This window comes from Oncorhynchus clarkii, chromosome 21 (assembly GCF_045791955.1).
Source record: "Oncorhynchus clarkii lewisi isolate Uvic-CL-2024 chromosome 21, UVic_Ocla_1.0, whole genome shotgun sequence".
In the NCBI taxonomy this organism is placed as follows: domain Eukaryota; kingdom Metazoa; phylum Chordata; class Actinopteri; order Salmoniformes; family Salmonidae; genus Oncorhynchus; species Oncorhynchus clarkii.
In genome coordinates, this window is record NC_092167.1 from 15,109,185 (window position 1) to 15,124,628 (window position 15,444).

At 43.7% G+C, this 15,444-nt stretch overlaps 1 protein-coding gene across 4 annotated transcripts; it reads right to left on the reverse strand.

The window, feature by feature from the left end:
- Positions 1-4,780: 4,780 nt before the first annotated feature.
- LOC139378626 (6-phosphofructo-2-kinase/fructose-2,6-bisphosphatase 3-like) lies at positions 4,781-14,084 on the reverse strand. Of its 4 annotated transcripts, XM_071120960.1 has the most exons (14): positions 13,644-13,859; positions 11,009-11,137; positions 10,550-10,646; positions 10,280-10,421; positions 10,092-10,148; positions 9,790-9,914; positions 9,379-9,586; positions 9,122-9,268; positions 8,922-9,026; positions 8,558-8,750; positions 8,117-8,346; positions 7,861-7,883; positions 7,562-7,624; positions 6,472-6,554 (listed from the first exon to the last, which is right to left on the reverse strand). In XM_071120960.1, the coding sequence occupies exons 1-14, from the start codon at positions 13,714-13,716 to the stop codon at positions 6,548-6,550; spliced, it is 1,599 nt and encodes a 532-aa protein (XP_070977061.1). In that variant the 5' UTR covers positions 13,717-13,859; the 3' UTR covers positions 6,472-6,547. The 4 variants fall into 4 exon arrangements, with proteins under 4 accessions (XP_070977062.1, XP_070977063.1, XP_070977064.1 ...); XM_071120962.1 differs by lacking the exon at positions 7,562-7,624 and having other exon boundaries at positions 4,785-6,554; positions 13,644-14,084; XM_071120963.1 differs by lacking the exon at positions 7,861-7,883 and having other exon boundaries at positions 6,372-6,554.
- Between the last annotated feature and the right edge of the window lie 1,360 nt (positions 14,085-15,444).

Here is a 15,444-nt window from a genome sequence, read left to right on the forward strand (position 1 = left end):
TCATGTTACACATTATTATTGCACAGAGTGAGTCCATGCTTAAGCAAATCTTTGCTCCTGAACTTATTTAGTCTTAACAAATGGGTTGAATGGTTCTTGACTCAATAAATGTAAGCTTCTCATGTTTTATTAATTTGTAAAAGGTTTGAATAACATTATTCCGCTTTGACATTATGGGATACTGTGTGTAGGCGAGTTAAAAAAATAAATAAAAAATCTACATTTAATCCATTTGAAAAATCAGGCTGTGAAACAATGTGGAAACAGTCGAGGGGTGTGAATACTTTCTGAAGGAACTGTATGTGTGTGCGTGCATGTACGTGTGTGATTATGCTGGGTAGATCAGAGGGGTCAGTTTAGACTGACAGGATTACTGTGCCCGTCTTATCAGAACTTGATCTGTTAATGAGGAAGAGCTCATCACCTTGGAGAGGACAGAGAGCTGAGTCATGACACAGCTATGTGAGTGAGTGAGAAAGTATATCAACATTTTTAAATGAACTTCCCCTGAACGGGGACATGACACATGAGCAGAAATTAAATTACTAGGCACTGCAACACTAGTTCCCCATACAGAACATGAATGGATAAAACAGTGATTGGCATCAGTCAGTCACTGCAGTATTAGGGACCTATATGTGGAGGGCTGGATTAGTAGAGACAGTTACAGTGCACCCCATAATGACAAAGCGAGAAAAAATGAGCAAATAAATGAGCAAATATGAAAGAGAGAGAAGAAAGCACATGAGACAACACTTTAAAATTAACTTCCCCTGAACGGGGACATGAAAATGACACATGAGAGGAAGTGATATGACGCAGGTCTGCAACACTAGTTTCCCATACAGAACATGAATAGATAAAGTGATTAGCATCAGTTAGTCAGTGCAGCATTAGGGATCTATTTGTGGAGTGCTGGCTTAGCAGAGACAGTTACAGTGCATTCGGAAAGTATTCAGACCCCTTGACTTTCACATTTTGTTACGTTACAGCCTTAAGGTAAAATTGATTATTTTAAATAATCATCGACTAACTTATTACACCATTATAGCAAAGCAAAAACATGTTTTTAGAAAACAGAAGTACCTTATTTGCATTAGTATTCAGACCCTTTGCTATGAGACTCAAAATTGAGCTCAGGTGCATCCTGTTTCCATTGATCAACCTTGAGATGTTTCTACAACCGGATTGGAGTCCACCTGTGGTAAAATTCTATTGATTGGAAATTATTTGGAAAGGCACACACACCTGTCTATATAACGTCCCACAGTTGACAATGCATGTCAAAGCAAAAACAAAGCCATGAGGTTGAAGGGATTTTCCGTAGAGCTCCGAGACAGGATTGTGTCGAGGCACAGATCTGGGGAAAGGTACCAAAAAGGTTCTGCAGCATTGAAGGTCCCCAAGAACACAATGGCCTCCATCATTCTTAAATGGAAGAAGTTTGGAACCATCAAGACTATTCCTAGAGCTGGCCGCCGGCCAATCTGAGCAATCGGGGGAGAAGGGCCTTTGTCAGGGAGGTGACCAAGAACCTGATGCTCACCGACAGAGCTTCAGAGTTTCTCAGCACTCCACGGAAGCCACTCCTCAATACAGGCACATGACAGCCCGCTTGGAGTTTGCCAAAAGGCACCTAAAGGACTCTCAGACCATGAGAAACAAGATTCTCTGGTCTGATGAAACCAAGATTGAACTCTTTGGTCTGAATGTCAAGCGTCATGTCTGGAGTAAACCTTGTACCATCCCTATGGTGAAGCATAGTGGTGGCAGCATCATGCTGTGGGGATGTCTTCAGTGGCAGGGACTGGGAGACTAGTCAGTATAGGGGGAAAGATAAACAAAGGAAAGTACAGAGAGACCCTTCATGAAAACCTGCTCCAGAGTGCTCAGGATCTCAGACTGGGGCAAAGGTTTTACCTTCCAACAGGACAACAACCCTAAGCACACAGCGAAGACAATGCAGGAGTGGCTTCGGGACAAGTCTCTGAATGTCCTTTAGTGCTCCAGCCAGAGCCCGGACTTGATCACGATCGAACATCTCGGAAGGATCCTGAAATTAGCTGTGCTGCGACACTCTCCATCCAACCTGACAGAACTTGAAAGGATCTGCAGAGAAGAATGGGAGAAACCCCCAAATACAGGTGTGCCAAGCTTGTAGTGTCATACCCAAGAAGACTCAAGACTGTAATCACTGCCAAAGGTGCTTTAACAAAGTACTGAGTAAATGGTCTAAATACTTATGTAAATGTGATTTCAGTTTATTTTTAATACATTTGAAAAAAATTCAAAAAAACAGTTTTTGCTCTGTCATTATGGGGCATTGTGTATAGATTGATGAGGTGAAAAAAACAATTTAATCAATTTTGAATATGGTTGTAACGTAACAAAATGTGGAAATACTCTACACACACACACACACACACACACACACACACACACACGGAGAAAGCCGGTCTGCACCACCACATACAGAACATACAAACAGACAGAAACATGGCCCAATAGCCTGCAGCCAAAACCAGGACTATTTATGTATAACCATACACAAGCGAGAGTAGATAGTCCATGCAGGTATCTGTCATGTATAGGGACTTTGAGTCTATCAAACATTAGTTCAACCTGAGCTGGGTATGCAAAATCCAATGCAAATTAACTTTCCTGAAGTTTGCTTGTGTGAGGTCATGTGACTGGGTTGAGACAAGTGTACATGAGAGTAGTCACATACACTCTGGCTGCTGTAGACCAAAACCCCAGCCAACCCAGCACAGGCCAGCCACATCGGGACGTGAATCCGACAGCAGCGCCTGCCGGGGTTGGCAAGTAGCAAAAGTGTACGTTTGGCTGGAGTTGAATCACCGCAGCATACATGCCACAGTTACCCCACGCTCCCTGCATAAACCCCATCTGAATGAATGATACAACGACAACACAGCAACAACTATCAAGAGCAACATCTTTAACTCTGCCCAGACAACATAGTCTGACTATTTGCAAGACAAAAACCCCTTGACCTTGCAATCATGAGTGATTGAGTTACATGTAACTGCAGCCATGTGACCACTGTAAATAGTACTGTATTGCCATCAGAGCTAGAGTGCTGCTGGCCTGACCTTGGTTTACACATCAAACCTCTGGCCTGTGCCATATCAATAGCACATGACATGGGCCTGATGGCCTCAGCTGTTTTATGGACACTACTGTATCTCACCAGGTCAAAGGGTACTGGACCACTACATAGAAATAGGTTGTGTCCCAAATGGCACTCTATTCCCTACATAGTACACTTATTTTGAGCCCTGTGGGCCTTGGTCAAAAGTCACAGGCTGTAGGGAATAGGATGGCATTTGGGATGCAGCCGTAGAATAGATGGAGAACGGTGCTTGTCTCAGATATGAAGAGGGAGACTGCTGTCACTTTCTCTCCAATAGGGCGATCTACATGGTAGAGCTGGGTATGTGTTGAGAGACAGTGGTTTATAGACTGCTGTAGTGCTGAGGGCCAGAGGACAGAATGCTAGGCTAATCCTGTACAGCACAGTACAGCACAGGGATTCCCTGAATGTAGGACACAGAGACATTCTGTACTGCCAGCTTCATTCCGGGGGCACTGCTTCAGAGCCTTTGTTGCATCATTGACTTCTCCTTTGATGTCCGTTTGACTGAAATCTGACAGCCAAATGAGAAGAGTAGGGGAGAGAGGAGACAGGAATAGGGGTAAATAACAAGAGGAGTTCGGAGAGAGCTGGACCTACCTCAGTTCAACACAGATTTAATGAATTGTACTGTGTCCAATTACATTACCCCAGTGTTTCTTAATCCTGGCCCTGGGGACCCAAAGGGGCACATTTTTGTTTTTGCCTTAGCACCAAACACCTGATTCGAATCACCAAAGCTCGATGATAAGCTGATAATTTGAATAAGCTGTGTAACGCTAGGGCAAAAACAAAAAATAACCCTCCTTTAGGTCCCCAGGACTAGGATTAAGAAACACTGCGAAACACTCATCCCTGTTCTTGAGTGTGTGTTCTACTGACCTGTAAAACAGCTACTCCAACATGTTTTACTCCATGGACTGTCTGGGAGAGCATTTTTAACAGAGAATGGTTTAATTTGTTCTCAGCACCAGACACATCAAGCTACAGCAAGTAACTGCCAACACTTGAGTAAACGAGGGATACAAAGTATATTGAAAGAAGCTGTGTTAATTAAGCAATTAACATCCCATCATGCTTAGGGTGATGTATAAAAATGCCCAGTTGCCCATTATTTTGGCTACCATGGTTAGAATAGGAGTATCTATGTAGTATCTTTGCCCAGGCACATTAAAGCTGTTCTGGCTTGTGGTGGCCCAACGCCTTATTAAGACACTTTATGCTGGTGTTTCCTTTATTTTGGCAGTTACCTATAGGTCAGTATAGGTGTTGACAGCTAGTGTTGATCTGGCTCTGGCGTGACACTATTTAAACAGATGTTTGAATGTGGCATGGTACAACAACCTCCAGCTTCCAGTTGTGTTGAAGTTTCTGGTCTCCCTCTCCAAAGTGAAACACATTGATAGGGTGTTTGCCTATCAAGTAGTGTTTCGACAGGCCTCAGCACTCTCAAAACACTTCTATATTGTCCTATAGTACCTTTTAGAATCTAGTGTTTTGGTGACAATTTAGTTGCTTTAAATGTTCTAGCATACTTCTCCAAAGGGAAACACATTTGTTAGGGTGTTTGCCTTTCAGATAGTGTACCCCAAAAACATAAATAATGAAGATATGACATCCACAAGATGGCTTATTTTCCTGGAGATTTATTGGCCCAGCAAATGCAGAATTTACACATGTTGTTCTCTCAGACGCTTTGCTTGCCATACACAAGTCATACACAGTACTCAGGCAAGACCAGGTGCCATCCGCTCCAAACCATTATCTAAATCTACATAGAAATAAATAGCTTGAGAAAAAATGTCTTACAAAAAAACAAAATTCAAGTATCAGAAGCAAACAAATGAACAAAAGTAGTACTGCCAATATGATATGCAGAACATATTTGGCTGGCTAGCAAAACAACTTCAAAGCCATTTTTCTCAGTTTCACTGTTGGCGTAGTTACTGCGTTTTACCTTTGTAGGACAGAGTAGTACACGACTTACAATTAAGTATGAATCAGCCAATCAGAGAGAGGTAAAAAAAAGAGCATCTACAAAATACCTTTCCACTCAGTTCTAGACTTGAACATTCCAAACGCTGAGCATTCCTTCAAGTCTGATATATGTACATGTCTATTTACAGAACGTATTTTCATAACAAAGATATAAATGCTCACACATGTTAGTAGCTGGCTTACAAAGAAAAGTGAAACACGTTACACTGCATGTACTCGGAAGGTAGCATATGTCTGAATTTCTATGGCCAGCTATATGGGTGCAGAAGCAGCATTGGGCTTGCAGGACAAGCACTAGGCACTCTAGGTCCAAATCTCCTTTCGGAGAGAAAGACAGAAAGAGACAATTGTGTCTATGGACACAGTCATTCACACCACTCAATAGGAATAGCAACTTTGCTGTGCAAAATAATCATTAATGTCATAGCATGAGTACACCGGTTGTTCAGTAACAGTATGATACTCAAATCTTTAGAAATAAAATCATAACAAAAAAAGTGAACAAGTGCTCAACATCAACAAAAGTGACAAACACAATTTGGGTAGTCATTATTTCAGAGGCATTCCTATAGGAAAATGTTTACATCGTAAACTAAACGATTACATCTGTTTTTAAAAAAGTGATATAACCATGGATACATGACTCATCACTCAGATCTCAGGAGGTTGTCAAGAAAGGGAGATTTCAAATATTTGGCTTGGTTCCAGCTCTCTGAAGGATGCGTTGCCGAGTGCCAAGTAGTCACTCAAACCAGATATAATAGTTCCTTAGAATCACAGAGCTATTACACTAATTAAACCATAATTCCAGGGTGAGCTGTCACTACAGATTCACTTCGGAGGAACCAGAGAAAGCAGAGTGATTGAGACATGTTGTACAGTATTGTATAGTAGCATACATTATGTTTTACTGGTAAATAAATATGCTATAGGCTATGCAGAGCCATGGCCGGGTCCAGTCGGGTCTGTCGGCTATGGTTACATTGACCCGGATGGGGGACATCAGACCGGATGGAAAACTTAGAATTTTGGACCCGGGCCCGCTCGGGTATTTTGGGTGGACCTGTGAAGACCTCTAATGTACAGTGTTATCTCTCTCTTTCCCAGAGGCAAAGTGTTTGAACTACAAGCACTGGCAGATAACACAGACCAGACACGCACTAACACGCCTGTGTGAGAAAAGAGAACAGAAGTGCCCTGTGATCTCCAGAAAGAGGAAGATGGGGGGGGTGGGTGGGGACACATACACATACACACACAACAATGTCCATAATGGTGACATTGTTGAACTTTCTTTGCCGGCTTTCACTTCCTGGGGTCTTGGATCAGGTAACGAGGCAGTGCGATCTCATTGGCAGAGCTGCAGGATCTCATGGCGATCGTTGGACATTCTCTTCATGTTCTGAGGGAAACAAAAGGCCTAAAATGGTTAAGAAGACTTGGGGAAACCATCACAATATAGCAAACAAACTAAGAGTCGTCTGTGAGACAAGACACATAAAACATAAAGTGAGGGAAAGACCCTGTCCTATAGGCTAAGTGACACCAGGCTTAGCATGAGATGACGTAACATGACAGAGGCTTTGGTTCTGCTCATCCATGTCGTCTGAAGCCTCGATGAGCTACTCATTCATATTCCATGGTAAATGTAAACCATGTGTGGGCTCAAAAAACTATTATCCAATCTCCCTATCCCACGTGTAAGTACACCTCAACAACTAACTATAGAGCTACAATAGGTGTGTAAGAGTGTGTGTCTTTACTTGTCTATGGGTGTTACTGTACACTGAGTGGACAAACCACTAACACCTGCTCTTTCAGTGACATAGACTGACCAGGTGAATCCAGGTGTAAGCTATGATCCCTTATTGATGTCACCTGTTAAATCCACTTCAGTCAGTGCAGATGAAGGGGAGGAGACAGGATAAAGAAGGGTTTTTAAGCCTTGAGACAATTGAGACATGTATGTGTGCCATTTAGAGGGTGAATGGGCAAGACACAAGATTGAACGTTGCTGGGTTTTTCACACTCAACAGTTTCCCGTGTGTATCAAGAATGGTCCTCTACCCAAAGGACATCCAGTCAACTTGACACAACTGTGGGAAGCACTGAGTCAACATGGGCCAGCATCCCTGGGGAACGCATTTGTCACCATGTAGAGTCCACGCCCCGACTAATTGATGCTGTTCTGAGGGCAAAAGTGGGTGCAACTCAATATGAGGAAGGTGTTCCTAATGTTTTTCAAACTCGGTGTATAAGTGCCCCTTCTGACTGTGACTTAAGTTGACCGGATCTTACCACACCCTGAATAATTATCACCTTTCAATATGTGCCTGCAGAGTCTGAGACACAACAACACTACTACTACAGAATAAGCTGGGAGCTAAATCTAGCTGTTTCTCACTTTACCTTTGAAACACTAAAAGAGAGACGAGTTTCAGACAGTGAAGGATGGTGCAGATGGGCGGAGGTCTTTAAACAGAACAGAAAATACATTTAAAATATAGACGTTCTAAAGACGTGAGTGACAGAACAGTGTGTAGGGGTTGCCGTAGTAACATGCAGACAACAAAGCTCGTGCAATGCTCTGAAATCAATTAGAAAAAAATCTGAGTCTGAAATGGTACACAGGACGTGAGGTCATAGTGAACGGGAAGGGGGGAGGCACTTGGCACATGTATTCCTGTAGGAGAGAGACAGGTACTTACAGGCAGACTTTGCCCAGCCAGTGCTGCACGGTGAAGAAGAGAAGGAAGAAAGGATGAAAAGAAAGAAAAGAAGAGTGAATGATAAGAGAGCAAAGAGACAACAGTGTAGAATGGAAAATTGCTTAGAGCAGGAGAGAAAGGGGTAAGAGATGTCCTTCAGTAGATTTGAGGAGTCAAAGGTGTGAGAGAGCGAGAGAGAGAGAGAGAGAGAGAGCGAGAGAGAGAGAGAGAGAGAGAGAGAGAGAGAGAGACTCACCTGTCCGGCCAAGGCAAGGTGGGAAGGAGTGCAGAGGGACATGGGCAGCTCCTGGAGGGGTTCGTCCAGGCCGTCGATGCGGGATTTCTTGATGTTGGGCTCGGGGCTGGTCAGGGGGGTCACACTGTTCCTCCTGATCAGAGTCCCAGAATTTTTCTTCATCTCCTCTGGTCTCTCTCTGTGAGTGTTCACCGCTTCCACGTTGAGCGAGATGGACTCTACCTTGCAGCCTGCACACAGAGTAAAAACACACACACACCACAGTCAGAACAGATATTTAGACCTCACCTTATTTCTCCTGCCCTAGACAAGCTAGAGAACATACGATTAACCCTAATGCCCAATTCACACTATAGAGCCAATCTGAACTGTACTATTCTGTCTCTGATATTTTCTGGTCACATTGGCTTGGTAATGTGAGAAGTGTACACAATTTCTCACCGTAGGCAATGGGGGTGAGCTTCAGCACCGTGTGGAGGGGACACTTCAGGTAGGGCATCTCTTCTGCACTCTTATCCAGGAAGTAAGCCAGGAGACAGCGCATCACAGCCTGGTGACAGATAACCAGAACATTCTCCTGTCTCTCCAGCTCCATGATCACTGGCTCCACCCGCTGGACCAGGTCCTGATAGGACTGGAGGGAGGGATCAGACAGAGAGAAAGAAGAGAGAAGGGTTAACTCGATATTTTCACAGACACATCGATTCGCAGCATTTTAAACACAAGAACTATGTCCATGTGTAACTAACTGTACAGTAGTTGGCAGTAGCAGGTTGATTCTAGTAGTATATTGTACTGTGCTAACCTCTCCTGTGGGGTAGCGGTAGTAATACTTGTCCTGGTCTCTCAGAGCAAACTCCTCAGGGTACTTCTCCTTCACCTCATCGTACGTCATCTCCTCACACACCCCCTGTGCACACAACACACACCTCACATTAGAGCTGTTTAAATGAAGCACCACACACACAGTCCAGTGAGTAGTCTATTCTAGTGTGTGTGACTCACAGCGTCTATCTCGTTAAGGGCCTTCCACTGTTCGTAGGGCACTCCCAGGCTCTCAGCAGTCTGGATGCTGCAACACATCTGATTGGTCCACACCTTCAGATCCGTCAAGTTCTGCTCTTTAACAAACATCGACAACGCCCCAGAAAACTACACATAGAGAAAGGGGAAAGAGTAAGAGACCAGAAAGTGTGTGTGTGTATTCATGTGTCAACTTAGTGTGCGTGTGTGTGTATACGAGTGTGTTTCTACTCTCGTACCTTTCTCCCCCTTGGCGACAGCCCTGAGTCTCCCCCCAGGCGTCCCTGCAGGTTGTGCATGCTCTCTCCATGGCGACACAGGTAGATGACTCTGGGCTGGACGTGGATGTTCATCAGGTAGTAGACGATCTTACTCTGGACGTGGTCCTGGATCCGGTTCACCAGGAACCTTCTGCCTACATCTATCACCTTGATGAAGGACAGGCTCCTATGTAGGGGGTTAGAACAAGTTAAGTCTAGGGCCTGAATTCACAAAATTTCTCAGAGTTCCATATAATCTTATTTATTATTATTTAAAAAGGCCAAACTGATTCTAAATCAGGTTTAAGCCACTCTCAGATCACACAGTAAACAGTAGCTAGGGTCAACAGGTATAAACAGTGAATAAGCTATATAAGGTTTAGGGGCTACCTGTCGTACTGGTCTGGGTCCAGGGGTTCGTAGTGAACCCTGTAACACTCTATCCTCTTATGGAAGTCCTCCATGGCGTCTGTCTTGTTGCAGTCCTGATAGTCTGGGCAGGACACCTTCACTTCCTGTCATGGGAGGAAGTAAAAGGTCAGGTGACAGCGTAAGACACTCATTAAAATTACATTATAGATATTACAACGTCAGTAGCTAACATCAGGCTGCAACATTAGAGGAACCTTGCAGGAACATGAGCCAACCAATAACATGTTTCTTCAGATGTTCTGTTCAGATTTCTGACTCACCATGATATTTGTGGCGATGACGCTGGGATCATCACACACCGACTCAATGAAGAAGATCTGCACACACACATTTAAAGTCATATAAAGTCCTTTTATCATCTTCACATTGAAAGACATGATGAGTCATTCGATCGCGTATCTGTTTGAGAATGCATCAAGCCGCTCGTAACCATAGAAACACCACTGACCTTGAAGCCGTTCTCACTGCCAAAGTCCAGGATCATGTCTCGTCTCTCACGAGTAGTGTTGGTGGCATCAAAGACTGCAACCTGGCCTCCCTCCTCTGTCAGGTAAGACTCAACGTCCCTCAGAGCTGCTAAGGCACATTGTCTAAGCAAGAAAATAAATAATCTCTGTTAGCCTTGTTTCAAGTACACTGATGATCAATGACGTCACATGATGCTCAGAATTTGTCATGGTAAAACACAGAATAGGATGGGGAGCAGGGGTGGACTCACTGTCTGATCTTCACGGCACTCTCGTTGTCAGCCTTGAAGAAGTCATACGAGCTGTAGTTCTTGACTGCTTCTCTGCGATACTCTCCCACATTGAAGACTGGAGGCAAAGAACAAACTAACAATGGTAAATGGAATGTTCTGAAGGGAGTAAGTGAGCCCAAGCCCAGTTTGTGGTAAATCTGAAAACTAAAACAGAGGAAAGGAACTAGACTAGATGAGATGGCAGGAATGCCGATTCAAGAACAATAATCCAACCTCCGCCCTTTTAACCCCAACGTTCCTCTTAGTGAACAAATACAACAATAAGATCAAATAAACATTTCTAAAATAAAGGTAATTTTAGGGCAGTGTGAGGCACATTACTATGACCAATAACAAAAGTTACTAATCTGTTAGCTACACCTGTTGATGTGTCTCGTCGTGTGCTGAGTGTGTGTACTGTGTGTGTTTGCTGTGTACCTTTGGTGGGCATGCCGATCCAATTGAGGTATCGGGTGAGTTTCTTGGACATGTAGGTCTTCCCCCTGGCTGGCAGACCCACCATCACAATCACTGTGGGGGGGTTGGCCAGGTGTGGGGCCCCCGTCGCTAGAGACAGAGAGATTAAAATATTGTTCAATGGCCATACACACAATCAATCTGATTAATCGTGTGCTCTTAATTTACACACAATCAATCTGATTAATCGTGTGCTCTTAATTTACACACAATCAATCTGATTAATCGTGTGCTCTTAATTTACACACAATCAATCTGATTAATCGTGTACTCTTAATTTACACACAATAATACTGCATCTTCATTCAGTGACGAATGCCTCTCATTCACACGCTCCTACCAGCTCTAATCCACTTTCCAGGACACAGTACCTCCTCGATGGAACAACAGCTAGAAAGCTATTAGGTCATCACTCCCTCCTTTCCCTCCCTCTATCATTCTCCATCTATCTCACTCCCTCTCTCATTCAGTGTCAGAGAGCTGTACATCCTCTTATAGACTTTGGGAGACTGAGGCTATGTCTGTGTGGCTGGTCCTTGCAGCACAGTGATGGTCATGGTCATGGATAGACACTAATAGTAATTCCCTCTCACCAGTCTTGTCTGCTGTGCTTCCCCCAGCTAGACCCTTCCCCAGTGGTCAATATGGTGCGTTTACCTGCAGACACTGCTGAAGCTGTCCCCCCCCCCCCCCCCCCCCAACCTGACTAAACAGTCGGCTGATAAACCTCCTACTAGACAGATGGTTCCAATGTCAGAACCACTGCATTAGTCAATGCAAGTCGGTCTTTAAGGGATGAAAATGTTTGTGGGTATTAGTTTTCATTGCCTGAATCTCCATGTGATACAGACATCACCAGCTATTGGTGCTTTCAAGACGACTAGGAACTTGGGGGAAAAACTAGGTCAGAATGTCAGTGATCTAAAGGTCAGAAAGTTGGAGTTCTATAAATAATTTGTATTTAAAATAAATAAAAACTTTATTTAACTAGGCAAGTCAGTTAAGAATACATTCTTATTTACAATGATGGCCTACCAAATGGCAAAGGGACGGGGGTTAAATATAAAAATAAATTAAACAGAAATAGAAGACAAAACACACATCACGACAAGAGACAACACTACATAATGAGACAAAAGACAACAACATAGCATGGCAGCAACACACAACATGGTACAAACATTATTGGGCACAGACAACAACACAAAGGCAAGAAGGTAGTGTCCATGATTGAGTCTCTGAATGAAGAGATTGAGATAAAACTGTCCAGTTTGAGTGTTTGTTACAGCTCGTTCCAGTCGCTAGCTGCAGCGAAATGAAAAGAGGAGCGACCCAGGCATGTTCCAGTTTCCGATTTGCATTCCGAGTTGGATGACCTTCAAAACGATTTTCCAAGTCTGACCTAGTTCTTTTCCGAAGTAGGAGATTTCTGAGTTGGGAGTTCACTGTTATTATGAACGCGGCATAAACTCATTCCCCTCTGTATGACACACAACAGGACAAACAAACTGACGTCATTGATTTAAGCAGTGGCTATTCATTCAGGCCGTTGATATTGATCAGTCGGTTCTTTACAAACTGTCGTCACTTGTTACCACAGCCACAAAGTCATAAACCCCGCCTATTTCTGCAATTTCTCAGCCATGATCCAGGTCGCCCCATGCGGACACGCACGATAGTTCGTCCAATCCCGATGCGTCTGCATGTAAAATCCCCCCCGTCTCTCCCACCCACACAACGGTTCCTGGCTGTCACGAGCAGAGCGGGGAGCCCCCGGGACCACAGCCACAAAGTCATACAGGCCGCCTATTTCTTCAATTTCTCTTATTAAAATGTAATTTTGAACATAACTAACCACACTGCTAACCGTATGCCTAGCCCTAACCTTAAATTAAGATCAAAAAGTATGTTTTATTTTGTGGCTGTGGTAACTCGTGGAAACTAGGGACCGGATAGGGGCTTTGTTGCTATAGTGAGCACTATCAACCATTACCCTCTACAGCTACTTGTGAATTCTGACCTGGCTGCGTGCCAATGGCCAGTTTGGATAGGGTAGGCTAATAGGGCATATGCTTTTAGCATAATTATTGTAATTACACAGTGTTCTTTTTTTCAAGTCGGTAGGTTATTTTGTAAACTTAAGCGGTTTTAAAATTATTAAAATTATTCTGTTGAATGGTTTCAAAAAGTAGGCTACCTACTGTATGCCACGCCAATTGAAAATAAAGCCATGCGAGTAAAGCATCAAAACATGCAATCACATTACTTTTTTTTATTTCACACATTCTGTGCACCCTCGAATTTAAAGCTCAATACACTACATTTTTCAACAACGTTCCCTGATTTCTGGTGACCTGTCTGGGGTCTCCCCATCCTGGACCGCTAATGTAGCCTAATATTCCAACCAGCTGCTACATTGTATATATTATTATAGGCTCAATGAGATTATTATTTATCTGATTATTGTGAATAAATCAATAGCATAATTATCAAAGATAATTGCATGTAATACATTTATCCTATGGACGTTTTCTAAATGAAACCTGAATGAATCAGATGGGTGCTGATACCAGCCGCGGGTTAGGCTACTACTTACATCGCCGGGGGACTGCCGGTTTGTCATCCTTTGAAGGAATCCAGATCTTTTGTATCCTGTTCTGAGTAAGCATTCCTAGTGGGTAGTGAAATAAAACACGAAAGAAACCTAGGTTTCCCACTAATATCGGTCCCCACAAAATACCACCTTTACGTGCTTTCAGATCAGCACGGATTAAATAAAAACAGTAGGATACAATTCAAAATGTTTTGGATCGGCAGTCGTTCTCTCTACCAGACAAGTAGTCTGTAATCAAATATATTGGCGCGCTAAGCACTCGTTAAGAGCTGCTGTGTTCTATTCTAATGCTGTTCAGCCTTTGCCGGTGTATTAATCTACCCTGCTGTGTCCCAGTTCCTTTATTTAACCTGTCCCAGCAGGAAACAACTTGACATCGATGACATCCACCGCGCTCTCGTGGATGGTGATGCTGCGCTCCCTTGTGGTTGATGACGGTAATCCACTATTATGGCAAATGGAAGTATCCCGGCGGTGCACGTGCAGAATTGCATCCCAGTAAACCTTCAGACAGAGGAACAAATATGACCCAAAGAGAGGTTTTTACTGCATTTGCACTTTGCGGTCTCCAAATATTATGTAGTGTCATGCCAATGTCCTATACGGACACTTTCTGGTGCAGATTAGTATTTATTTTATGCAAATCATTCTAACAATTTGGCAACAACTATATCACCTTAAATTATCAAGTTAAATGTTTTTCAGTCCAGCAACATAGGATATGGTGAAGGAAAATACAAAGTAGAGAAGTGCTGGGTTTCAAAATAACAGGCTCCACTCTCAATAGGCTCTTTAATCTCTTTTGGACAGAGTCTGCATAAAACAGGAAGTGACAAACTTCGGCAAGAATTTTACTTCTGGGTAACAGTGATTATAGGCTATGTGACTGCCATAGTGGCACGTAGACTTGCCCTGAGGATGGCTACAGCCTGCAGTCATGGTGGACCATTTGAGTTTATGCCATCAATAAACTTAAGATAACAGTGAAAGGATTTGTCCAGTGAATAGAGAGAATAATGGTATTGCGCCATTTGGATCTGATTATTTCTAAATTCTTATGGTTCCAAGTGTAAGGTGTATCTTTCAGAGTGGGGGAGATACAAGAGTGCATGTGTTCGTATGTGGGCCCGTCAACCTCTCCACACACACACACAACTCTTCATAGCCTAGCCTACTTCGTCATCCCTCTGTTTCTCTCCTGAACCAGGCCAGGTCAGAGTCTGACACAGACCCCAATCACCCACACTAGGGATTCTAGGGAATACCTCCCCTTGACAAGACTGTGACCCAGTCTGGGTGCCAGGGGAGAGGCTCCTCTCCCCACCAAACACACTGTGTCCCCCCCTTCCCTAATACACATGCGCTCTGACCTCCTAGACCGGCTCAACTCCACCAGTGGTACTTAGGTTAGGCAAAGAGTACTGTCACTCCTCCACCCAGACACTATCTCACTCCCCCTGCATGAGCCAAGCATGCTCTCCTTCCACCCTCTGCATGCGTGACCTGAAAACCTTACCCTAATAAACCCCCCCCCCCCCACACACACACTTAATCTCAACTTTGCTTTACCCAAACATATTTGCATTTCTATCACAGGAGGTTGGTGGCACCTTAATTGGAGAGAACGGGTTTGTGGTAATGGCTGGAGCGGAATGATATCAAATACATGGTTTCCGTGTGCTTGATGCCATTCCATTCACTCGGTACCAGCCATTATGAGCCGTTCTCCCTCAGCATCCTCCACTAGTTTCTATGTATCTAACCTTAATTTGAGGTTAGTCAT